At 40.2% G+C, this 26,309-nt stretch overlaps 1 protein-coding gene across 2 annotated transcripts in view; it reads right to left on the reverse strand.

Annotated features, from left to right (window-relative positions):
• Nucleotides 1–26,309, reverse strand: part of SGPL1 (sphingosine-1-phosphate lyase 1) — a 55,846-nt gene that overhangs the window by 18,765 nt on the left and 10,772 nt on the right. The window contains exons 1-6 of one of the 2 annotated variants that reach the window (XM_079899610.1): nucleotides 21,093–21,296; nucleotides 14,574–14,739; nucleotides 9,743–9,810; nucleotides 6,710–6,857; nucleotides 4,262–4,338; nucleotides 2,725–2,853 (exon numbers count right to left, since the gene is read on the reverse strand). In XM_079899610.1, the coding sequence (XP_079755736.1) occupies nucleotides 2,725–2,853; nucleotides 4,262–4,338; nucleotides 6,710–6,857; nucleotides 9,743–9,763 (375 nt within the window). In that variant the 5' untranslated portion in view covers nucleotides 9,764–9,810; nucleotides 14,574–14,739; nucleotides 21,093–21,296. Of the gene's footprint in view, nucleotides 1–2,724; nucleotides 2,854–4,261; nucleotides 4,339–6,709; nucleotides 6,858–9,742; nucleotides 9,811–14,573; nucleotides 14,740–21,092; nucleotides 21,297–26,309 lie in introns of those variants that run through there. The other variant, XM_079899609.1, reaches the window with a different exon arrangement.

Below are 26,309 nucleotides of genomic sequence, written 5' to 3' on the forward strand. Positions count from 1 at the left end.
ACTTTTGGGGGGAAAATGAATGCCAGGAATACCAGTTTTGTTAGCTACTGAGTATTTGAACATGTTGATTTTTCATGGTGCCAACTTAAAAGTAAATGGAGAGATATACCATGTTCTTGGATTGGAAGAATCAACATTGTGAAAATGACTATACTACCCAAAGCAATCTACATTTTCAATGCAATCCCTATCAAACTACCACTGGCATTTTTCACAGAACTAGAATAAAAAATTTCACAATTTGTATGGAAACACAAAAGACCCCAAATAGCCAAAGCAATCTTGAGAAAGAAAAACGGAGCTGGAGGAATCAGGCTCCCTGACTTCAGACTATACTACAAAGCTACAGTTATCAAGGCAGTATGGTACTGGCACAAAAACAGAAAGATAGATCAGTGGAACAGGATAGAAAGCCCAGAGATAAACCCACGCACATATGGTCACCTTATCTTTGATAAAGGAGGCAGGAATGTACAGTGGAGAAAGGACAGCCTCTTCAATACGTGGTGCTGGGAAAACTGGACAGGTACATGTAAAAGTATGAGATTAGATCACTCCCTAACACCATACACAAAAATAAGCTCAAAATGGATTAAAGACCTAAATGTAAGGCCAGAAACTATCAAACTCTTAGAGGAAAACATAGGCAGAACACTCTATGACATAAATCACAGCAAGATCCTTTTTGACCCACCTCCTAGAGAAATGGAAATAAAAACAAAAATAAACAAATGGGCCCTAATGAAACTTCAAAGCTTTTGCACAGCAAAGGAAACCATAAACAAGACCAAAAGACAACCCTAAGAATGGGAGAAAATATTTGCAACTGAAGCAACTAACAAAGGATTAATTTCCAAAATTTACAAGCAGCTCATGCAGCTCAATAACAAAAAACAAACAACCCAATCCAAAAATGGGCAGAAGACCCAAATAGACATTTCTCCAAAGAAGATATACAGACTGCCAACAAACACATGAAAGAATGCTCAACATCATTAATCATTAGAGAAATGCAAATCAAAACTACAATGAGATATCATCTCACACCGGTCAGAATGGCCATCATCAAAAAATCTAGAAACAATAAATGCTGGAGAGGGTGTGGAGAAAAGGGAACACTCTTGCACTGCTGGTGGGAATGTGAATTGGTACAGCCACTATGGAGAACAGTATGGAGGTTCCTTAAAAAACTACAAATAAAAATAAAAAAATAAAATAAAATAAAATAAAAAAAACTACAAATAGAACTACCATATGACCCAGCAATCCCACTACTGGGCATATACCCTGAGAAAACCATAATTCAAAAAGAGTCATGTACCAAAATGTTCATTGCAGCTCTATTTACAATAGCCCGGAGATGGAAACAACCTAAGTGCGCATCATCGGATGAACGGATAAAGAAGATGTGGCACATATATACAATGGAATATTACTCAGCCATAAAAAGAAAGGAAATTGAGCTATTTGTAATGAGGTGGATAGACCTAGAGTCTGTCATACAGAGTGAAGTAAGTCAGAAAGAGAAAGACAAATACCGTATGCTAACACATATATGGAATTAAAAAAAAAAAATGTCATGAAGAACCTAGGGGTAAGACAGGAATAAAGACACAAATCTACTAGAGAACGGACTTGAGGATATGGGGAGGGGGAAGGGTGAGCTGTGACAAAGCTAAACGTAAGGTAGATAGCTAGTGAGAAGCAGCCGCATAGCACAGGGAGATCAGCTTGGTGCTTTGTGACCGCCTGGAGGGGTGGGATAGGGAGGGTGGGAGGGAGGGAGAAGCAAGAGGGAAGAGATATGGGAACATATGTATATGTATAACTGATTCACTTTGTTATAAAGCAGAAACTAACACACCATTGTAAAGCAATTAATACCCCAATAAAGATGTTAAAAAAAAAAAGTAAAACCTAATGCTGCTTATTGGGAAAAAACAAAAAAGTATAAAATGTTCTCGTCTTGGGATGGGCCCTTCAAAATTAAATTTGCAGACTTTCTCATGATTACAAAAGTATTTGGTATGATAGGATTAGCACCCCTAGGTTACCATTACAGCACTCTGGGTTAAATCTACCTATCCTGAAAAGATGAAATTTACTTTTTTCTAGAGAAGGCAAGATCAGTTTGTGGTACCAAACCTCAACAGAAGTTTATCAATCACAGTTTAGGAAAACTAACAAACATCTACTGGAAAGAACAGTTGAAAGAAGGAATCCTCATGTGCATCTTTAAATACAATGACACCCTCTTCCTTTATTCCTAAACCAACTGAGATTCAATTTATAGCAAAATAATAAACATCCAGCTCAAGCAAAACAAGTATATCAAAAAACTATGGGATGGTTTGAAAAAATTATATAGATAAGTGGGCAGGTAGGTAGGTGGGTGGAAGAAAGGGAGGGAGAGAAAGAGGAGAGAGCAGATATGACAAAATATTTATATTTAGTGAATCTAGGATGTTCTTTAAACTATTCTGACAACTTAATGTAAGTTTAAAGTTTTTCAAAATAAAAGACTGAAGGGAAAAAATATCTAGAAGATATTTACCAAAATGTTGATACTCCATGAATTACAAAATCATAACGTTTAAAAATCGCTGTTAACCTCGATCTTCCTACAATAATCATGTATTACTTGTGTAATAAAATGTTTTGAATAAACTCTTCCATTTTAAGCTAAAAAAATCAGATTATAGGATGCCACCTGCATATACTTACACATCCACAGGAATCTGGTCCCCCACTGAATAGGGAACAAGCCATCCTCACAATCTCTGCTTCTATCTTACGTAGTCCTGGGAAGATATCTGGATGCAGCGGATTACTCCATGCAAAATCTCCATAAGCCTGCAGAGAAAGGCAAGCAGATGTGAAGACGATTACATTGTATAAAAAAAAAGAATCATGCAACAAACAAAAGTTTCTAGGTATCAGACACAACACTAGAAACTGGAAAAATGGTAAGATATGTTCCCCAATCTAAAGAAGATCAAAATATACTGGGGGAGACAGGCAGGCATAAAAATTATTTTACAGTGTGGTAAGAGAGGAAGTATAAATGCGGTTAAAAGCACAGACTACAACACCAAACAGCCCCAGTTTGAAATCTTAGCTTTACCTGTCGCTTCTAGCTGTGTATTCTTAGGTCAGACAACCTCTCTGAGGCTCAATTTCCTCATATGCTAAAGGGGATAATCATAGTACCTACCTGATGGGGTTCTAGCCATAAGTAAATAAGGTAACGCATGCGAAGCACTTTAACTATTTTAAGTGCGATACCAGATGTACATACGTACATGAGGGTTAGGGGCCTTAAAGAGGGAATAACGAACATCCTGAGTGGTCTGGAGGTTATCTGTTCAGTGGAACCTTGAGACATGAATAGGAACTCATCACTCAGAACAGGAGGGAAAGGAAAACAACATAGGAGCAAGGTGTACTCAGTAAAGAGAAAAGGCAGTGGTTAGTATTCATGAGGGAAAATAACAGGAATGGCTGAAAAAAATAGGTGGGAGCTGGCTCACGAAGGGACTTGTATTTTCTGCTGCATGGGCAGCCTGACTTTTGTCCTGTAGATAATGGGAAGCCACTGAAAGATTCTTAAGCGTAGAAGTAAGGTCAGGGTATTCTGTCAAGATACAGCTGAGCAAAACCTATAATATTTAGTAAGGTATGCACAGTTTCATAGTTACAATAATCAAACACAAAGACCTTAGAGACCAGCAGTCCAATGCCAATTTTATACGACAAAGTGGGGCTTAAAAAATAAATCTGATTAGAAGTGGAAGAAGCTAAAGGCAATTTTAAAGGCAACGAAAAGTGAGAATTATTTGAATTATAATTGAGACCACTGCTCATTCTCAGATCATGTGATTTGAGACTCATGCAGTACAGGAAATTATGACCCAGTGTCCATCCCTTGTCTCTTCTGATCCAACAAAATATACCTTGTCATTAATAATGTCAAATGATGGACTACCTTCCCTAGTATCTGCCTCCTACACAGGGCGTCTGTGAAGCCTGGAAACACAAGTCACATTTTACTTTTTTACAGATTGAAGATGTCTTTGATCAATATTATGCATATTCGCCTATGTCTGGGTAAAGAGACACTTTCTAAACCTCTTTAGTTTTATTTTAACAATAAACTTTCATTAAGTAATTTTTTTTTAATTACAAAAATAAGGAGGAAAAAATGCGGTAATCTAAAGTGGCAGGGCCACACACTCCCTGCAAGTACGGGGCACTCGCTCACCTTCACAAGGAGTTCAGTGAGCTCCTTCTCCCCACTGTACACCGCTCCGGAGGCCTTCCCTTCTTGCCACAAGACATCTACAGAGAAAGGGAAGACCACTGGATCAGTAAGCACGAGCCTTTGGGAAGACAGGTTCTAATAAAGAAGAAATAGGAAGAAACTCCTCTGCGTACAAAAGAAAAAACAAGTTGGAGTGGAAACCCAAAGGTGTTCTTACATAAAATCAAGAAAAAGAACTCCAATAAAGAGCTATCACAGCAAAATAAAGATGAAAGGTCAACAATTACCATCAACAACAGTGTGAAAAAGGTATTAACAGCATCTAGGTGCAGTGAAGACAGTCCAATAATAATGTCACCATCCCCAGCTGCCTTCCAGCAGCAGAACAATTTCCCTTTATCTGTACTCCTTTTCTGTTCTCTGTATGGCTCAGCTTGACCTGTTTTGGCAGTGGCTTCCTTCTTCTCCCCCCTCCTAGCCAGTCAAAGGAAGTGTGGGAACTGCTATGAGCAGAGTTAGCAGAAAAGAGTAAGGCGAAGGTGCAGAATTTCCGTAAACTATCTATCACCAGAGCTGGAGCCAGGGAACTGAATCCCTGACTAGACAAATCGTGGTGAGATATGAACCACTGGCATCCTGTCCTCAGGGACCCCTCCTTCAGACAAGCCTGGAAACCCATACAGAATTAGCCACCTGCTTCCAGCAACCTCTGCTGCAGCACTCAGCATCAGGAACACAGCCATCACTGGGAGAAGGCTCAGAGGACAGGTTCCTGACCAGAATGTAAGGTCCGACTTTCCACTTCCTGTCTGAGGTGCCCCCCCCACCAGAGACACTCTACAATACCAACAAATCTGTTCATGTGGGTGTCTCAGGTCCTTTTAGGACAACATGGCTGTGCCCTATTGAAAATGGGTAGTGAGAATTACAGAAGCACCCTAACTGAAAACTGTTGCCATGGGCTCTACAAAGCCAAGATCTGCAGTTCCAATGAGAGCAGAAGACTGAGTAGTGAATATCCCGAAAAACCCCTCATTCCCACGTGATCTGCCAGGTTGTGGCCAGTTTGACCTTCCCTCTTTCTTTAGAGGACACTGGTCTGTGCCATGTATGTCTTCAGACCAGAGGTCACCAGCATTTCAAAAGCAGGATATATGGTTTTATTTCCTGTTATTTTACTGGGGCTACAGAGTATGGCAATGGACAGTGACTTAAAAATGGAAGGGAAGGAAATATGGGGCAGCTAACCAGCCCTCATAATCATAGAAATCTTTAATACACAGGCCTCAGAGAATGCTAATCCTTGCTTTATATCATATATAAATCCTGCACTGTATCGAGTTTTGTACCATCTGATGTCAAAAATTCAACAGATTTCAATTAGAAATTTAAAAATGTAATATGGTATCCTGGACTAGATCCTAGAACAGGAAAAAGGACATTATAGAAAAACTGGTAAAACAGGAAGAGAATCTGTAGTTTAGTTAATAGCACTGTACCGATGTTAATTTTTTAGTTTTGACAAATGTACCATGGTTATCTTAGATGTTAACATCAGGAGAAGCTGGGTAAGGGGTATGTGGGAAATCTCTCTATTATCTTTGCAAGTTTTCTATAAATCTAAAATTATGCCAAACTAAAAAGCCTATTTTTAAAAGGTATTTGTAATATGATCTTAATTTGTAACAAACATGTTTGTGTTAATAATAGTTAACACTTATCGAGCACTTATTATAAGCCAGGTATTATATATTTACATGCATAATCTCATTTAATCTCTACAATTATCCTTTCAGATAAGTATCATTGTTATTATCCTCATTGTAGAGAGACAGAAACAGAGGCAGAGAGAAGTTAAGTAACCAACCCAAGGCCATATTTTAAGTGGCTGAACCAGATGTGAATCCAGGCTGAGTGAATCCGGGCTGTACTCTTAAACATTAAGCTACTTATTAGTTCATTTATCCTTCCCACACGTGCTCATGCATATACGTACGTGTGTGTGCTTATTACACAAGACACTATTAACATTCTGAGATGATACATATATATCATCTGTGTTTCTTTTGAGGATGAAATTATACTGACTTGTTATTTTCTTCTGTGCCTCTTTACAGATTTCACAATTTCTATAATGAATCTGTATTTCATTTTATTAGATACTTTCTCTTTCCAAAAAACAAATCGGTCTATTTTATTCCGGCTTAGAAAAGAAAATGGAACCAAGTTCCACCATCTCCGAGATTTGTCTGCTTTATGGGTGAAGGATGAATCTATATAAATACAGTTTTTAAAATACGAAATTCAGCCTTTGAGACAGGGAGTGGGCCCTCCTGAATATAGAAGCACCCGGGATGAACTCTTCTTAACCTCTGCCAACATCAAATGATGACCAAATAAGCAGCCACATTAAGGAAGCAGGGAGCATATATTTGCTGAGAATCGTACCCATAGAGCTGTATTCTTTGAGCTTCTCCAGAACTGCAGCCGGGCTCATTCCTTGAGAGGGCAGGGCTTTCACGTAATCTTTGTCCACTTTCAGGAATGACATATTCTTGCTAATATCTTCCTTGGTCTTGTTCAACTTATCTTGGATCTCCAAAGATAAGAAAGATAAAGTTAACAGGGAGCTAGAAGAATACAGCGTGGAGAGTAGAAGAACAAGTTACAACACCAAACCAACTGCTCAACGCTGGGCACTGCACAAGTGCTTCAGAACAAGGATGGTATTTTTTCTTAAAAAGGTGTGGTGACATTTTGACCATTCAGCTATTTTCTGGCCTGGGCAATAGTCTCTAAGAAGTCTGAAAAGTCAGCTTTCTCTCTGAAGGTCAAAGAGACACTCAATTCCCTACTCCACCCCCACCCTTTTCCTCTGCCACGACGACCTCACCAAGTCAGCACTTCTCTGAGGGCGGTATTTGGACCTTGCTCGACCCTTGGCAGCAGCTACAGTGTGTGCACCAAAGAAACTAAGGTAGAACCATGAACAGTAGCCAGAAAACAGGCCAAGCAGCAGTAAAACAGATTCTGGTGCTTGAGCAAGGGATGAGCTCCTTCACCAAGGCACGCCCAGAGCACACCAGGCATCTGGAGGCCCTACACAAATCCCCACACAGAAGCCCGAGACATGCTGGGAAGAGCCAGGGAGGCTGCCACCTGTCTCCTCGGGTTGACAGCTTTGCACTGCTTGACTCTTAAGTGCTAGGAGGAGCTGAAGTCCTTTCTGCTACATCACTTATCAGCTATGGTTATTTTGTTTCCATCCTCATCAGACATTTTCTTTCATTCATGCACTTATTTACTTAATAAATATTTGTTGAACTACTACTGTGGGCCAGAGATACACAGTGAACAAAACAAACTTAGGCCGGGAATGGGGGGTGTGTGTGTGTCCTGTTCTCCTGAGCTTATTTTTAGCGTCACAGTCAGAAACTAAAAGTCAGGTAATGAAAAGTGCCGTAGATGGTTAGAACCCAAGAGGGTCTTCTCAGACGTGGCCCTCAACGGAACCACAGGGAAAGCCTCTCCTTTAAAACACGCCTGCAAAGCCTAACACGCAGACGTTGGCAGGAAGCAGGGTCCACACTCCTGGGCAATGCCAGGGCATGTGATGGACATGAAGATATTTTTTAAGTTGTAAATAAAGAATTACGCTGCATAAATGTAACCAGAACTATGAAAGCTGAGCTTCCATGCATAGATGCTGCTGCTGTAATAAAGCAGACAGAAATGAGAGAGGCAGGTTAGAAGCACAGCAAACACATCCTCACCCCAATTCTTGCCTCAGAACGTCCACTGCATTTTAATTTCTTCACAGCATTTATTTCCAAGTGAAATTCTTATGTATTTGTTTACTCACTCATTTTCTGTCTTTCCTTAGTACTGAAATATAGATTCTGTGGAGGAAGGACTTGGCCATGTTCACCACTGTGTCCCCAGCACCCAGAATAGTACCTGACCCTGAGCAGGTGCTCAATGAATGACAGAGGGACACACACACTCACTCAAAACAAGTAACTTTTGTCTCGGTGCCTCAAAATCTGTATCTAAAAATTGAAAGGTGATTATACAGTTTCTAAGTACCTTCCAATTCTGTTATCATATACATTTAATGGGTTCTGGAACCCCAGCATTTATTTGTCTCAAAATCTGAAACTGAAGGAGAAAACTGTGATGAATAAAGGCAGAAAAAATACAGGGAATAATATGGGGGAAAGCTATTATCCTTTGTGATCAGTCCATCCTTTCTATCTTCCCTCTCCCCTACCCTTCATTTTCTAAGGACTAAAGTAGATTTAATTTTAGGACTTAATATGATTAGAGGTCAAATAAAAGCCCTCATGCTCCTTCTCCACCCCAGTTATTCCTTCCACTTCCCCACAGGAAATGAACCTGAAAATACAAAGTCCTGGGAGACTTAGCACAGGGGTCTGAATGGACTTCAGTCAAAGGCTAAAAGGTAACTGCCATCTTTCCTGGTTTGGTCAGGAAAGGGGAAAAGGAACTGAAAGCCAAAAGTGAAAGAAAGCTTGCAGCAAAGCTGAGGGGCAGGGCAGGGAAGCAAGGAAGATGAAGCCATCAAGGATCATATGCGTTCCTTACAGCCTGCAGTGGGGCCTGCCCTGTTTATGTTCACCTGTGATAAAGAAGCTGTGGGAAGGGCACAGACGTGACTGTTTTATCCTGAGCGTGGATGAGGATAGAGAGGATCCAGTGAAGGGAATGTACTAGACTACAGACATGAACAAAGAGCAAGAGAATGGCTCTGCTCTAAGTTTCTAAACCTGGGATCAGCAAACTACAGGCCAAATCAAACTATAGCCTGAATGTGGCCTGTGCCTGTTTTTGTAAAGAGAATCTCACTGGAACACAGCCAGGCTCATTCCTCTACCCATCGTACTATCACTGCTTTCCCTCTGCAAGGGGCAGGGGTGAGGAGCTGTGGCAGACATGGCAGGGCCTGCAACGTCTAAAATGCTTCATACCTAGCCCTTCACAGGAAATGTTTGCCAACCCTGATCTAAACCATGTAAGCACTCAATCCCTGATAAGTATCTAAATTCAGCCAAATATTGCTCCAAAGCTTCATGTCACTTCTGTCAGGTTGTCGAATTTCAAATTTCTCCTGAATAGCATCTTTCTCCTTCTGTCAGATACGTTGGAGAAAGGGCTGGGTCAGCCTTCCCATTCTTGGCACTTCTGCTATTTTGAGTCAGCCAGTCCTCTGCTGTGGAGGCTGACCTGTGCACTGGAGGGTGTTCAGCAGCGTCCCTGGCCCCTATCCACTAGATGCCGACAGCACCCACCTCCTCTTGTGATATCCAAAAATGTCTCCAGACATTGTCGAATGTTTCTTGGAGGTGGGGGACAAAACTCACCCAGCCCCCTTGAACTTCTAGTTTCAGTGACTATACAGAAAGAGGTCTGATGACCATGGGGGTAGGAGGCGGTAGGGAAAATCTACAGGATTCTGCTTACCTTACGACCAATAATAGGCATCTTCCGGATAAGCTTAAAACATCTCTTTTTAAACCTTGACCATAAACCTAAAAGAAACAAATGGTTCTATTATCCAAATAAATTTCCACATATTATATGACCTGATAGTCATAATGTATGAACTATTCAACATGTCCTCCACAATGTCACCTGCCCTCAGATGGCAAAGGTAGTTTCTTTCCTTTTTTAAAAAACCTTTTAATTTTTGAATAAGTAATACATTTACATGGTTCAAAAATAAAAAAATAAACACACACACTCTCTCATCTATCCCCCAGACCCTCATCCTACCCCCAGGTTAATATTACTACTAGTTTCTAGATACTCTTCTAGAATTTCTTTATGCATATACAAGTAAGAATAGAGGTATGTTCTTATTTGTCTCTTTTACACAAAAGGTAGCATTCTCCAGCACTGTACTAGACCTTGTTCTTCTACTTAGCAATATTCTCTTAAAGATCTGTGCTTCCCCATTCATTTTTATACCTGTAGAGTATTCCATTAGATGGATGTTTATTTAACCTGCCCTTTCCTGATGGAAACTTAGGTTGTTTCTAATATTTGCTATCACAAACCATGCTGAAATAGCTAACCTTGTAACACACACCGTATGTGTACGTGACAGTATACCTACAGGATAAATTCCGAGAAAGAGAATTGCTGGGTCAAGTATATTGCAGAGCTCCTTACCTTCCCAAGGTTTCCGGATGCCCAACATTTCTCTCCCCTCCCTCAAAACAAATGCCCAACCCGTGCTTTTCTTCAGGATCTATGCTCCAGTCTCTCATCCAACACACATCCCAACAACATTTTCTGGACCTAAAAAGGCCTTCAAATATCACGGACACCAATCAGACTCCATTCTGTTGGGCAGTACACAGGACAAATATGGAATTCTGATCCTATCAATTACAATAGTTATAAATACATGGCATCTAAATAGACAGTCGTGCCTTTTAATGAATTCACTTCAGTATATCTCAACTGACTGACAACAAGATTCTGAGGTTGGCAAAGAAGGCACTACCTACTATCCAAGGGCAGCTAAGGATCAAAGCATTAACTTGCTCAAGGCCACAGATCAGATCGGTGATGGCGCGGGGATTTAACTGAAGTCTTTGTTTTTCTAGTCCTAGATTCCCAGGCCCCTACACTGCTTCAGATGCACAACAGGAATTTTCAGTTAACCCAAGTGAGTTTCTAAGGAATCTACACGTAGGCTTTCTGCAAAGATACAAGGCATGAACTGAATGAACTTCACTGCTTTCCTAGGAGATCTGGGAAATCCAATTTCCTTGGCCAGAAGGTGCTTTCAACAGCCAAAGAATGTGTCTGTACCTTTTTTGGGTATTTATTATATGATGCCTTGCATCTTTACTAGTTGTTTTTGCTTAGGTTGCATCCCTAAGTGCCTAGCACTGAGGTCAACACTCTGTAAATGTCTGGGACAAAACCCACTATCTAAGACACAGACTGACTAAGACAAAGGGACTGAAACCACTGTTACTTTTTGTTTAAATTTTGGAGTATCTCCTTTCAGTCCTGAGATCTTACTGTATGTACAATGTCATACCCTCTTCTCATTTACAGCATTTTCTACATTATTAAAAATTCTTCCTAAACGTATTTTTCAGTGTTACCACAGTAGTCCATCAAATGAGCATAACTTAGTGTTGGATAGTTAAGCTGCTTGTTATTTGATTATTTCTAACAATGTTAAAGCTGTAAAGATTCAGAACAACTTCCTTATTTAACAGATGAAGTAGTTAATTAATGAGGTAGAAAGAGGTCTAGAAATCAGCAAGCTGAGTCAGGTGTCCAAAAGTACATTGATGTGACCACAGGTGGAGGAGAAAAGAGTAAACGAATTTTGTGGAAGCTGTGAAATAATATGGTACAGGGTAAAAAGAACAGAATACAGACCAGAGATGGAGAAATTGAGAATGAAAAGATTATGTGGTCAAGACCTCAAAAGAGAATCTCAAAAGCAAAATTTCCCAGAGGTACAGGAAAAAAAGGTAACGAGAATGTTTTAAGGTAATACAATAAGAAATGCCAGTGTAAGAACGACAATGCTTGGCTCTTTACAGTTTACAAATTCCTTTCACACCACTTATGCCACTCGATCCTCCCATCACTCTTTGAGACTGGGTAAAGCAGTATTATTATGCTCATTTTACTGTGAGGAAACAGGCCACCAGGCTTAAGGGTGTTGCCCAAGGTGCCATGGCTAGAAACCTCCTCCTACCACAGAACTCAGATTTCTGTTGATGAACTGCAGACAGTCCCACAGTTTAAGTCAACATGAGTTAGTAAGGATGGAGCAGGATTAAAGGAGAGATCACACCTTAGAGGGCTCCAGCCCTGCCCCGTCCCACCCTCCTGCCGCCTCCATTTCTTATCTACCGTGTCTGTCCTGTGTTCCGCAATTACCCTCCCCCCTCAGAAGGGTACCCGGAATTTGAAGATCAGCAAAATTTATCACTAAACGGACCTTAGACTCCTCTAAGGCAATATACTAAAAGTGACTGGATGTTCAGTAATACGTGGAATACTTCTACATGAGCAAGGTGCTGAAGAAATCGGCAGTTCTATCAAAATTACCTCCAATCTCTGGCGGGAAGACATTTCTATCTGTGTCTAAAATTCAAGTTGGAAGTTACAAAATAAAAAATGTGTTGTTTGTGTATGTGTGTTAAAGCAATATGAAATTGCCAATATTCAACAATTTTCGACCGACAAAAACTACATTTTATATGATTCAAGCAGATTCAGATACAGAAAGAGATACAGATACATAAATGGTGGTTGTCTCTAGGTAATAAGATTTGAATTTTTTTCTTATGGTTTAGCTACATTGCCTAATTTTATACAATGAACATGTACTGCTTTTATAATAAGAAAAAATGTTATTAAAAATAAAACAACCACAATGGCTTGGAGTTCACAAAGATTCAGATGCCACATACCATTAACACACTGCTCCTATTAATTTTCTCATGGTGTACTCAGAAGCCAGCACATTCTTTTTTGAACGCTAAAGGCAAGTAAGTACCTGAGACCTAAGACGGCTTTGCTTCAACTACCGGTTAAGCAAAATGCACACGGGCACCGAGGGCTGCACAATGGAAAACAGAAGTGAAAACCTAAAGCTAATACTAATCACAGTAAAGAAACATAAACCTCAAGATCTCTGGCCTTAGTTTGGATTTACAAATGCACCATCTTAAAAGGAAAGGTGCACAGAATGGTGGCTGCCAGAAGCCGGGGAGAGGGAGTCGTGGGAAGTTTGTGTTTAATGGGTACGGAACTTACAATGGTGAGAGAGTTCTAGAGAAGGATGGTGGCGATGGCTGCCCAACAATGTGAATGTACTTAACGTCACTGAACTGTCCACTTAAAAATGGGTAAAATGATCAATTTTATGTTATGTATATTCTATCACAATAAAAAAAAGAGAAGTCCATTTACTGCTACTCCTTAGAGGCCTCTGGAATCGGACAGGATGGTGGGCAGCACTGAATCACATGCTTCCCAGGAAAGGAATAAGCCTGAGCAGAAGAGACAGGGGTTGCGTCCGTTTCCAAACCATGGAGCAAACGAAGCACAAGGGTTAGTCTGTCTAATTTGTCAGAGTTTATGAGAAAATCTTGCACGGACTAGGAGCAGAAATTGAGGACAGGGTTTTTAAAGCTGGAGTGAGCTAAACTTCAGACAGGGCAGTCACGTCTCATTTCCATGTTAACTAAGTGCAATGTTGACTCCGCCATAACCCGGCAATGTTACTAGAACAGCTGGATGGCTGTCTGCATGGTAAAGAGAGGAAACAGAATCTGGCCTCTAAGTTGACTTTTCTGGGGGAAGAGGCAGAAAAGCAGAAGCAGTATTCTGTTAAAGAGCCCCTTCAAACGGATGTTATCGGGGAAGCAAATAGTTATGGAAATTTTAAACAAATGAGAAATGGCAAGCAACTCTCATCAATATTATTAACTCAGATACCGTACTAAGGGTGAGGAAGGGGTGCAGGGGAGTGTACAGAGCACCCACCACCTCTCCTACCATTTACTTACAAAACACAGCCTGCAGGGGAAAAGAATTTGTAAGGAGGTACCACACAACCAGGCGGTTGGGAGGTTGGGAGGGGTGCAGGGAGTGTGGGCAGGATCTGAGGAAGGATGGAGGATGTTCAAACTGATCACTAATAGCCATCTCATCTTCCACACTCCCTGAGAAGCAGCCTCCTCTTCCCATGTCAGTCTGGCTCCCAGAGTCACTACCCAGGAAGCTCAAAGTGTACTGTCCCCTGACAGCAGAGGTTCAACTCCAACAGGACACGGACCCTGTATTACTTGTATAGATCCCTAGAGCCTGGCAGTGCCTGACACACAGCAGACATTCCAATGGTCACTGCATGAGTGCTGTTCCAATGTCACATAATCTTTATTGAAACAATGGCCTAAAATGAAAGCAATAAACTCATGCTTGGGGAACTCCAGGTGACACAATTATGTTCTAGGCAAGAAGCTGAAAGTGAAGAGAGTTTAAGCCACACTCTGTGGATCCTTACCAGGACTAATCTCTCAGGGGTTTCAATGTAAACTGCAAATCCAGAAAAAATCAATGTAACAGTTACAGTTACACAAGTCCTATTAAACTTTTACCAGTCAGAAGGCAATGTCCTTTCTATTTAAACAGATTTTAAAAATCACAACCAAACCAACCAGACAAGAAATTAGTACAGTCCCTTAGCCATCAGTTCCAAAGCTAGTGTAACTCCACTGTATCTTTACAGGGGGGACAGTATACTTACTCTCTGGCTGGAAGATAAACTCGTATACCCAGACTATCAGCAGAGTCCACACGACACTCCATGCAATTAGCTGCCAGGGCTCATACTTGCTGCAATGCCCGTTTACATAATTCTTGGCCTTTGTGGAATACACTTGCAAAATCTCGAAGTAGGGCTCAAAGGCCTTCTAGAAATACAAAAGAAAAAAGAAATATTACATTCAAAGAGAGAAAGGAAGTCTATTCTTAGTTTGCTCTTCAACTCATTTTTCAAGGGCAAGGCCACTCATGATCTGGCCCTACCCCAGCAATAATCTTATCATCCTGCTTCTGCGCTAGGAACTCCAGTGCACACTGCCCCTTAACAGACAAGTGGACTTTGACAGCGTTTTTGATCTTCTATCTGTAAAATAAAAGGTTAATTGGACTTCCCTGGTGGTGCAGTGGTTAAGAATCCACCTGCCAATGCAGGGGACACAGGTTCGAGCCCTGGTCCGGGAAGATCCCACATGCCATGGAGCAACTAAGCCCATGCACCACAACTACTGAGCCTGTGTTCTAGAGCCCGCGAGCCACAACTACTGAGCCCATGCACCACAACTACTTAGCCTGCACTCTAGAGCCCAGGAGCCACAACTACTGAGCCCGCATGCCACAACTACTGAAGCCTGCGCACCTAGAGCCCATGCTCGACAAGAGAAGCCACCGCAATGAGAAGCCCGCGCACCGCAATGAAGAGTAGCCCCAGCTCACCACAATGAAGAGTAGCCCCAGCTCACCACAACTAGAGAAAGCCCGCACACAGCAACGAAGACCCAATGCAGCCAAAAATAAATAAAATAAATAAATAAAAGGTTAAGCTAGATCATCATTTCAGCTCTAAAGTTTCTAGATGACTGCAGTATTCACTGTCCCACTCAACTAATCTTCTCAATATGAATGTCTTTCTCTTCTTCTCTACTTGAATCTTTCCCTACCTCTAACACAAAAGGCAGCAGACTGTTTCCGTAAAAGGCCAGATAGTAAGTATTTTAGGCGCTGCAGGCCAAAAGTCTCTGTCACAACTACTCAACTCTGCTGCTGTAGCGCAAACACAGTCACAAAATAGTGGGTAAAGAAATGAACGTGGCTGTGTTCCAACAAAATTTAATTACAGATGCTAAAATTTGAATTTCATGTAATTTCACATATCACAAAATATTCTTTTTATAAAAACAATTTCAAGTTAAAATATCATTTTAGCTCATGGGCTATACAAAAACAAGCAGCAGGCCAGATTTGGCCCGTAGGCCATAGCCTGCCAATCTCTGCTCTAAGGCCCTATTTGACGAAAACTCTTATAGCCAGGAACCGTATCTTATCACTATGTGTATCCCTCACAATACATAGCACAAGCAAGAAAAAATCCTCTCCCCTGAAGTTACCAGAATACCCAACTCATGAGAATTAATCTCCCCCATTAAATTCTCATCAAACATTCATTTGTGCCTCTACACAGAGCTGATCACAATGTGCCTTGCAGTCTACTCATCTGTTTCTCATCTCCTTTACAACATGATTAGGTCCCTGAAGACTGACCGGATCCCAGTCATATTCACAAGCCACCGAGTGCCCTGTACAAAATAAGTTCATCTTCAGTTTGCCATTCACTCACTTATTCAACATTTATGAAGCTTCTCCAGTGTTTAAGGCATTCAGCTGGGGGAACATTAAGGTATATATGCTAAGTTCTTGCCCTTACTGAGCTTACAATCTAATGAGAGAGGTTCATACATACACATGCAGACACACATGGGCACACACATATATAAACAAGTAACTGGAACTCTTCAGGATAAACACTATAAAAAGGTTGTAAATGAAGTGCTAAGAGAGACCACTAAGGAAGGCCTATCTAACTCTACCTGAGGGGAGATTAGGAAGATATGACAGAGGATAAAATCTAACAATGATCAAAAAAATTCTCTAGGCAGAAAAATTAAAAGAAAAAAAAGTCATACCAGGAAGACAGAATAATAGCTGCAAATGCATAAAAAGAGTCTGAGAATGGCAAAAAGGTCTGTGTAGTAAGAGCACAGGCTAGATGAGGGCAGAGACCATATCTGTCTTCTCCAGCACTAAATCCTCAACACATAGCATGGTGCCTGGCAAACAACCTGTACTGAATAAAAGCTTGGAGAGTGGCTTGACAGTGACCAAGTAAATGAGTGAACACATCAAGTTACAAGAGAACTGAGGCTGGGAGAAATACACTAGGTCCAGATTTTAAATGGTCTTGGGAAAAAAAACGCATAGAGATTGGAAGTATAAATTGATAGGTACTTTTTGTAAAGTGCTTTGTCAGTATCTATTAACATTTTAAATATATATTCATTTTTACCCAGAAATTCTTTTTGATATCTATATAATTGCACCTATGTACATGTTCAAGGACTTTCACTTCAGTATTCTTTGTAACAGCAAAAGAAAAAATATAAATGACTGTCCATTGATAAATGGTTAAATAAACTATAATATATACATTTTATGTACCCATACTATGCAGCATTAAAAAGAAGACAGATTTATGGACTTCCCTGGTGACGCAGTGGTTAAGAATCCGCCTGCCAGTGCAGGGGACACGGGTTCGAGCCCTGGTCTGGGAAGATCCCACATGCCGCAGAGCAACTAAGCCCGTGCGCCACAACTACTGAGCCTGCGCTCTAGAGCCCGTGAGCCACGACTACTGAAGCCCGCACACCTAGAGCCCAGGCTCCACAACAAGAGAAGCCACCGCAGTGAGAAGCCTGTGCACCACAACAAAGAGTAGCCCCCGTTCGCCCCAACTAGAGAAAGCCCGTGCGCAGCAACGAAGACCCAATGCAGCCAAAAATAAAAAATATATACATAAATAAATAAATTTATATATTTTAAAAAAGACAGATTTAAATGAACCACATGGAAAAATTACCAGAACACGATGTTGAGTTAAAAAAAAAAGAAGAAGAAAGCAAATAGCAGAACAACAAAAACAAAATGAAAGGTATGGGTATTAATCAGGAGAGCAATTTTTTTTTTTTTTTAAGATAACTTCATGGGAAAGGAATAGAAGGAGGACAGAAATCAGAGACAAAAATTTTAGTTAAGAGGACTGTTGAAATAGTCCAGGGGAGGGGCTTCCCTGGTGGTGCCGCAGTTAAGAATCCGCCTGCCAATGCAGGGGACCTGGGTTCTAGCCCTGGTCCGGGGAGATCCCACATGCCGCGGAGCAGCTAAGCCCGTGCGCCTGTGCCACAACTACTGAAGCCCGCGCACCTCGAGCTTGTGCTCCGCAACAAGAGAAGCCACTACAATAAGAAGCCCATGCACCACAACAAAGAGTAGCCCCCGCTCACCGCAACTAGACAAAGCCCGCGCACAGCAACAGACCCAATACAGCCAAAAATAATAAATAAATTTAATTAATTAATTAATTTTAAAAAATGTCCAGGGGAGAAATAAACTGGGTTTCACCTTAAGCAGTATGGTATCTGGGCCAAAACATGGTATGGATTTGAACAACATTTTTAGAACAGTGTTTGATAACTTATTAGATATAGAAAGTATGGAGTGGGAAAAATACAGATAATTCCAGATTTTCAAGTTTGAGAGACTGGCTTAGTGGTGACAGCATTAACCATGGCAGACTAGAAGAGGAAGGGAAGCTGAAGATGGTAGAGGAGATTCTGAGAACAAGATATTGCCGTAGGTTTATGTTCCTGTTGGATATCTACATGCAATGTTCGAGGAGCAGCATGAAAGCTCAGAAGGAGGACGGGTGCTCAACTAATGTTTGTTGAAAGCATTTATACACTTAGCAATTAGGATGCAGTATAAGGTAATTAGCATTAGACAAGTACTGGGTTCCCAGAGGGCTATCCATGGAAACACAGTTTATCTGCAACCCCCTCATAGTTCTTGGTGGCCATTCCCTAGAGCCCACTGTTGCTATCAACAATCTCAATCCTGCACAGCAGTGGCAGTGCTGGTCGAGACCAGAGAAAGACCAGAGGAGTCTACCATCATTGAAGGTATGTCATAATTTCAACTATTATAGAGAATCTTCTAGTGTTAAAGCTGTGATCAAACCAAACGGTTGAATGGTGTGTATGAATGGGATGACGGAAGAACAATCATACAGATCAGCTTTTCCTCTGGTGATTCTAGTTCCTGGTTCACCCAGAAAATAGAGGTTACCAATTGCAAAAGATGACTGTAGATATTATCACAGCACTGACTAAACAAACGAGTAACACAACTAGTATTAGGGAAAGAGCAAAGAATCAGCACATGCAAACTACTTCCATTTTTAAAAAGCCTATTACGATATGAAGGCATTCCTTGCTAACATTTACAAAATTATATTCAGCAAAAGTATATTTTCTTTGTAATTGCTATGAGAAGATAATGGGAGTCCTTGAATATATCTCCTTAAGAGGAGATATAGAGAAACACCTCTCAAGGAGATCTATTTCTATATTCTCTTACTCCAGTGACAGAATGATACTGTACTTGGAGGGGTCCTAGCAAGCTTTTTGAATGGGCAACCAGTGGGTCACAGAAATTATATCTCCTGGCCTCATTCCAAGGTTCTTCTAGGTTACTACAAACAACCTAGGCTCAGTCCCAACAAAGAAGCACCTCACAACACTGACAACTCGCTGCACTATAGGGCTCTGTGAGGTAACGTGTGCTATCTCCTTGGAAAAAAAGGATGAGGCAGTTCCTTGGGGCCTTGCAACCAGCAGCAACCCCAGGCTGGGTTCTGATGCAATAGTCCAGCCCTGGGGAAGTATACAATCTAAATGTTGAAGAGAACTTTAGAGATCAAGCCCACATTTTCATTTTACAGAGGCCCCGAAGCAGCACGGCGTACCTCACTCAGCTCATGCAGACGGGCTTGTGTCAGAGTGGAGAGTAGGAACCCACGCCTCCTGCCAGTATTTAGTACTCTTTCAGTTCTTCATTCTCAGTGTCACAGGCAGAGGATCACTAAACACATTACAATCCAGTGCTATCCCAAGAATTTTCTTTCCACAATTTATGCTCCTGGCAGAATATACCTTGGATATATGGTAACATACAACAAACCAAAATTGTACTGCTAGGTCATGACTACAGAAAAAACATCTAGACAGAGATGGCACGAGAACTTAATATAATTACAATTACTATTTCCCACCGCATCTTTCTTCTTATAGAAATATATTTTGTCTATATACACTTGCATATTTATTTATAATTACAATACTTAGGCTTCTGTCTATTTCAACTTAATCTCTACATTGTGTCTCTGGAAATACAAGAACCATAAGTGGTCATCTATGAAGGCCACTAGCTTATTGTGCAACTCCAGGCAAATTATTTCACCCACCTGTGCCTTCATTTCTTTATCTAGAAGGGACACAGAATATTCACAAAATAAAGTGTCTGTGTACATGTGTGTCTGTGGGTATGTGTGGGTGTTTGTGGCTGTTTATCTCCAATATTTGCTTAATAGAAAAGTAGTTTTGGTAAAACTTCCACAAAAAAAAGCATTCTTTCCTTCACACTTCTATAAAATTGGAAATGTATTCCCCTAGAGGAAAAAAACAAAATACTTTGCCCAATGAATGTATATAAAATGATAGTAAGAATACCATAAATCTTTTAAAAGTATAATATTAAAGGAAAAAATATCAACTTTAGTGTGAAGATTTAAAATATTAACTACTTTGAAGAAGCTACTGTCAAATAAGGATGAATAAAGTAACCAGACTTTCTCTTTTTATTCATCCCACTTCAATCTAAAGATTTAGGTTTTAGCAGATACCTAAAAGACATCAAAATAGTACTCAATAATCCTAATCATTACTAGACAAAAGGCAGCTGCTGGAATGTATGGGAGCTTGGTAGCCTACTATTCTCATACTGAACCCTCTCACCCCCCAAATCACTTCAAGGGAGCAAGACACTTTCGTGAACATGATAGTAGCAGTCTACAAATTTGGTAAATTTGGGGCCTGCCACTTTTTTTTTTTTTTTTTTTTTTTTTAAGCATATGGTTTGGGCTTTTTTGGCTGTGTTGGGTCTTCATTGCTGCACGTGGGCTTTCTCTAGTTGTGGAGAACGGGGGGCTACCCTTTGTTGTGGTGCACGGGCTCCTCACTGTGGTGGCTTCTCTTGGTGCGGAGCACGGGCTCTAGGCACACGGGCTTCAGTAGTTGTGGCTCACGGGCTCTAGAGTGCAGACTCCATATTGTGGCACATGGGCTTAGTTGCTCCGCGGCATGTGGGATCTTCCTGGACCAGGGCTCCAACCCGTGTCCCCTGCATTGGCAGGTGGATTCTCAACCACTGCGCCACCGGGGAAGTCCCAGGGCATGTCACTTTTTAGACCAAAGAGTTTCAAACTTTTCCAATACAGTCCCACAAAAATGTATTTTACAACACAAACTAGCACGCACAGCAACAGAAAGATATAAAACCAAAACAAAAATTTCCAAAATAATACTTAACACCTTATTACTTGTAATACACTTACATTTCTTTTCTATTTCTTCCTTCTTTTTTCAAAGGCTTGGCCCACTAAATTGATTCTGCATCCCTCTAAATGGATCATGACCTTCAGTTTTAAAACCAGTGTGTTACAGTGGTTTCACTCCTGGCTTCCTTAAATTTAGAATGCGGTTCTGTAATGCAGTGAAGGGAGTTAACACTAAGGTTATTTTCCACTCAACACAATCTCAGTGCTTTTTATACTTAGGATTTATTCTCTTAACATTTTTGTGAGGCCAGGATTATGACGTGATGGAGTGACTCAGTCCAGGAAACTCAGAATGCTCCAATCACAAGATACTTTCCTATCAGTACTAGCCACGGCTCTCCCCAATGATAATAAACTCTTTCAGTCCTTAAATCACTTCAAGAGAACAAGATTCTGTAAGCAGACTTCCCATAATGGCACTATCCACACCCCCATTCCCCCGAAAAAAACTTCTTTGAGAACTATTACTGTACTTAACCAACTGTCAATTAGGCAGTGATAATTTTCCCCCATTAAATGTCCTTAATTACCAACTTATACCAGAAGAAACATTCTAAAAATGATTATCACTGAAAGAAGACATTTCCAGACCCACACTGGATGGTGCTTCTTTCCTTAATAATAACAATCCCTTCACCATGATTTAATGGGGGCGAACCAGTAGAACGCATCAAAATCAGCCAAGGAGCTTTCTCCAGAACACTCCACCCCAGAGGTTTAGTAAGTACAGAGTGGAGCCCAGAAATATATATTTTGGAAAACTTCCCCCAGGTGATTGTGACAGACATCCTTGCTTGGTTAAGAACCCTTTCTCTACACCACAACATGGCCCCTACTCTCCCCATCACCTTCTTTGATAAAAGAATTACCCAATAATTGAGTTAACATATTACTAGACGGGGGTAAAAAGACATCCACCAAGTTTTACCAGAAGTGTTAAAGTTGGGGCCCAGCCACATCAATCCACAGATCAATGCATTACTCATGGCTAATATTTATTCTTTGGCCAGATACTAAAGAAAATCAAAATCTTCCACTCTGCAATGCTACAGAGAAAAAAAGGATTTTGTTTTCCTCTTCCTTCCACTTTCTTCACCTCTAATACAAGTGCACAATTCAACACTCAAAAGAGTTTTTCCAGAAGAGTCAGAAATCTGAGCTTTAAAGCAGGAATGGGCTGTTGAGGAAAAGAAAAACCTGTTTTACCCAGTTCATCCACGCCTGAATGTCTTCAAATCAAATGGTACTCTAGTGACTAAGACTCAGGTAAGGGAGTGAAGTTAAAATACAGAAGAAAGCCTAAAAGTTAAGTATTTATTCTTACTCTACTTCTGCTCTAAAAATGGGAAAAAAATGAACTGAATCTGATTCTCTTTCATAGTACATTCTGCAGAACTTCAAAGTGCAAAGCAAACAGGTAAGAAAACACTATTGTCTTTAGAGCCTCAAAAGGCATTAAAGTTTATCAGCAAAAACAGATCACAAGCTCAAAGGGAAAACTCCCTTGGGTCATTAAAGAAGTAAGAATTGTGCAATAAACCAAACAGTCATTCCAACCAACCAACGGTGACTGTGTGATATAGAAATGTTTAAAGGGACCGAGTCATCATTTCTTAGGAGGTAAAGAGCAAACCATATACTTCCGCCAAAATTCTACTATGTAAGTCAAAAGATCCAGTATCTGAGAAGCTCATCTCAAAAAGCGTAACTGTCCAGATTTCCCTTCCAGCCATGCCTCGAGTCAAGTATACATGCTCAGTACTAGTTCACAAGCACTTACAAAGTCTAATTGCTCTACACTTAACACTGGAGTATTTGGGCAAAGCACCCGGTCACTGAGACACAATCTTGGCCTCAGAAAGGAGAGACAGCCATGCAATGTTCTCCAGTCATTAGGAGTGCACTCACAGAAAATCCAAGCTCCTGGGTTCATAAAAGTGGGCAGCCCCGAAGACTGCCAAATGGTTGCTGAGAACTTTTTATTCATTTACTTATGGTCAGGACCATAAGTCTGTCTTCAAGTGAAGACAGATGCTGATTCTGTCAACTAACAACTCTGAGCACCTCTCTTCTGATGTCTATCAAGAAAGGCACTGATGTCTATCACTACAGGGAGCTTAACCTAGCAGAGAAGACTGAAATGCATAAAACTAAGCTGAACAAGCAGAGGAACAGGCTGACGGATGTAGAGGTAAGGGCAATCATGGGTTTTCTTGGTAAATACATTCTCAGCCTGAGGGAAGTAGGGAAGATGTGGGGAAAAAGTACTCTGCAAACGTGAACATGTCATGTTGCCAAATTTGCTATGAACTCCCAGAGTCTCTTAAAGTCAGTAGCTAAATGACTTACTGTACACGTGCACAGAAGTTACCTTTCAAAGTAAAAGAGGTTCATTATCCTCTGAAGACTGGAAATGAGAACCCCCTGGAGAATAAGCAAGGTCTAGTGGAAATAATCCTACGTTCTTCACACACAAAGGAGAAGTCTTGACTTCCCTGAGCATACCACAACTGGGGAAGAAGTTGTCTAGGCTTCTCCCTTCCTGTACTTCTTTTACTAATAGGATTATCTAGCTACCTTTGTCAGAGTTAAGATAGCTAGACTTTTTTTTTCTAGAAAAGCTAGACTTTTCTAAACTAGTTATAGAAATCCCCTCCCTTCAATAGTCATGCTGATATTAGAGATGAGAAATACTGAATATATGCCCAAAAGTGTAACCTAAGTTAAGATGCAAAGCCTACTTCTCTGGAGATTTCTAACAAATAATCCTGTTCAAAAGAATAAACCAGAGACCTATCCCTGGGTCTCCGACTGATACTCAATGGATACAAACATTTTTCTAAATCTAGTCACAAAGGAGATGCTTTTTAAAACTGAAGTAAAACTCTAAATTTAAAATCAACACTTGGAAGACTTTCAGACTTTTTGGATAATCTGTTGAAAGTGCAGGAAAAAATGTGTGTTTCCAGTGGAAAATCATACATTGTCTAGGACATCCCTCTGATTCTGATTATATAGCAGTTATTTTACAAGTCTGGAAGTTGTAGATAACTGATAGCAATGCAAACTGATCTTAATCTATAAACATATAAAGTCTGCCATGTCCAGTAAAGGTTCAAATGACCTCCCTCTCCACTATGGAAGAAACTAGTTTTGCCTCCATTTGCATACTTATTTTAATATTCCTGATCTATAAATGTATCTGTTCTTTGGACTTCTCCTTTGAACACTGTAAGTAAAATAAAGTGTGTATTCATTTCCTAACTGTATGAGTGTCATGATTTTACCTTTTTTGGGAAATTATCTTTTAACAAAAGCTAAATGTTCTCAGTCTCCTAACCTCCCCCACCAAAACATGCCTGGGAATATAAAATCTTGCAAATAATTACAAAGGGTTCAGGACATCCTGAAGGCCAGTCATATATGGGATCCATATTCCTCAGATTAATAATGCCTTCCCTAAAATGAATCATAGAAGTAGCCTTAATATGACAAACTATCCTATTATATATAAAGCTATTATATCCTATTATATATATTATCCTATTATATATATAGCAATTATATCCTATTATATATATCCTATTATATATAAAGCAAACAACATTTTTGAGAACAAAATAGAAACACTGGATATATCCATCACTTACAATTCTTCAGGAAAAGCCTCATGAGTATAATAAAAAGGAATGAAGTTCTGATCCATGCTACAACATGGATGAACCTTGAAAACATCATGCTAAGAGAAAAAAGTCAATTATAAAACACCACGTAGTATTTATATGATTCATTTATAGGAAATGTTCTGAATAAGGAAATCTATAGACGAACAGTAGTTTGCTGGTTGCCTAGGAGTAGGAGACGGGGAGGAAGTGACTACTAATGAGTAAGGGGTTTCTTCTGAAAATGTTCTAAATTGTAGCGACAGCTGTACAACTCTGTGAATACACTAAAAACCACTGGATTGTATACTTTGAAGAAAAAAAAGCATTATGACTCAGCAATTCCATTTATGCTCACCAAATGTTCTCTTAGCTAAGACCAACCACCTAAGACTGTTTGGATTCAAAGACTTCCTTTAAAAAAGTCTTTCTGGAAAAAAAGTTTCCATATGGCCAAAGATAGCAGAAACTTTGCAATTCCAGAAACAGAGATTAAAGCTTTGGACTCCAAATGAAAGCAACCCTAAGTATCTTAAAAATAATGTAGAAGTTTGTAGGGTAATTATGGGTAAACTAGACAAAAAGGGTCATTATTGTCCAGAGGTATAGTTTTTAAGAATCTATAAACAAAATTACTAACTGCTAAAATGACGAAACTTTTTCAAAACACTTTTTGTGTTTTTTTCATGAACACATACTCCAGCCACTACCCAGGATATCTGAAAAGGACCGACACCTCTGAGTATTGTCCTGAACTGACACCTCATCACGACTCCTGTGAATTCTTTGAGAGTCGTGTTAATAGTGTTTTACAGGCCACTGTGGTGTCCTAGAAAGTCTGGATAGTGTCAAAGGCTTCTACTCTAGTTTTAGCTCTCACTTAGAAACTGTGTGACCTTTGGCACTTATTGAACCTCTGTGCAACTGGATTTCGCTCATCTGCAAACAAAACTAGATGCCATTGTTATAGTTCAACAAAAAAAATCACAAGAAAAAAACAATTCACAGGGTTGTTGTGAATATTAAATGCAGCAAGGTAATGAGCAAATGACTGCAGATAATAAACACTTCACAAATTATTTGATGAATCTGAATTCTCTGATAAACATTTTCCTTTCCTTTTCAATTAGCAGCAAGGAAAAGTGACCTTTGCAATGTTCCAGGCAAAGCCACAAAGGTAGAGCTGCGAGAGGCTTTAAGTAGTTTGATTTCCATGCCTATGCTGTATTTTACTACAGATGATGGTAATAAATGCAGGTAAATAGTGAGCTGCTCCTCAATTTTGTAAGACAGATGTTAAACCAACTCAGCTTTCCACAATCTAATTCAATCAGAAGGTTGCAAGTGTCCCCTTACCTACTAACAGAACAGGATTAAACCGGTTACCTACTTATGTTTACAGATCATAAACCTGATTTCAGTCATCCAGATAGACTATTGTTGATTGCTGCAGGCATGACTCATGCGAAAGCATCTGAAACCTTAAGCTTATCAAAAAGGGCTGGGTAATATAGTCTAATCCTAGGCTTTCTTCCACCCTGGCTGCAATACA

This window comes from Stenella coeruleoalba, assembly GCF_951394435.1.
Source record: "Stenella coeruleoalba genome assembly, chromosome: 16".
NCBI lineage: Eukaryota > Metazoa > Chordata > Mammalia > Artiodactyla > Delphinidae > Stenella > Stenella coeruleoalba.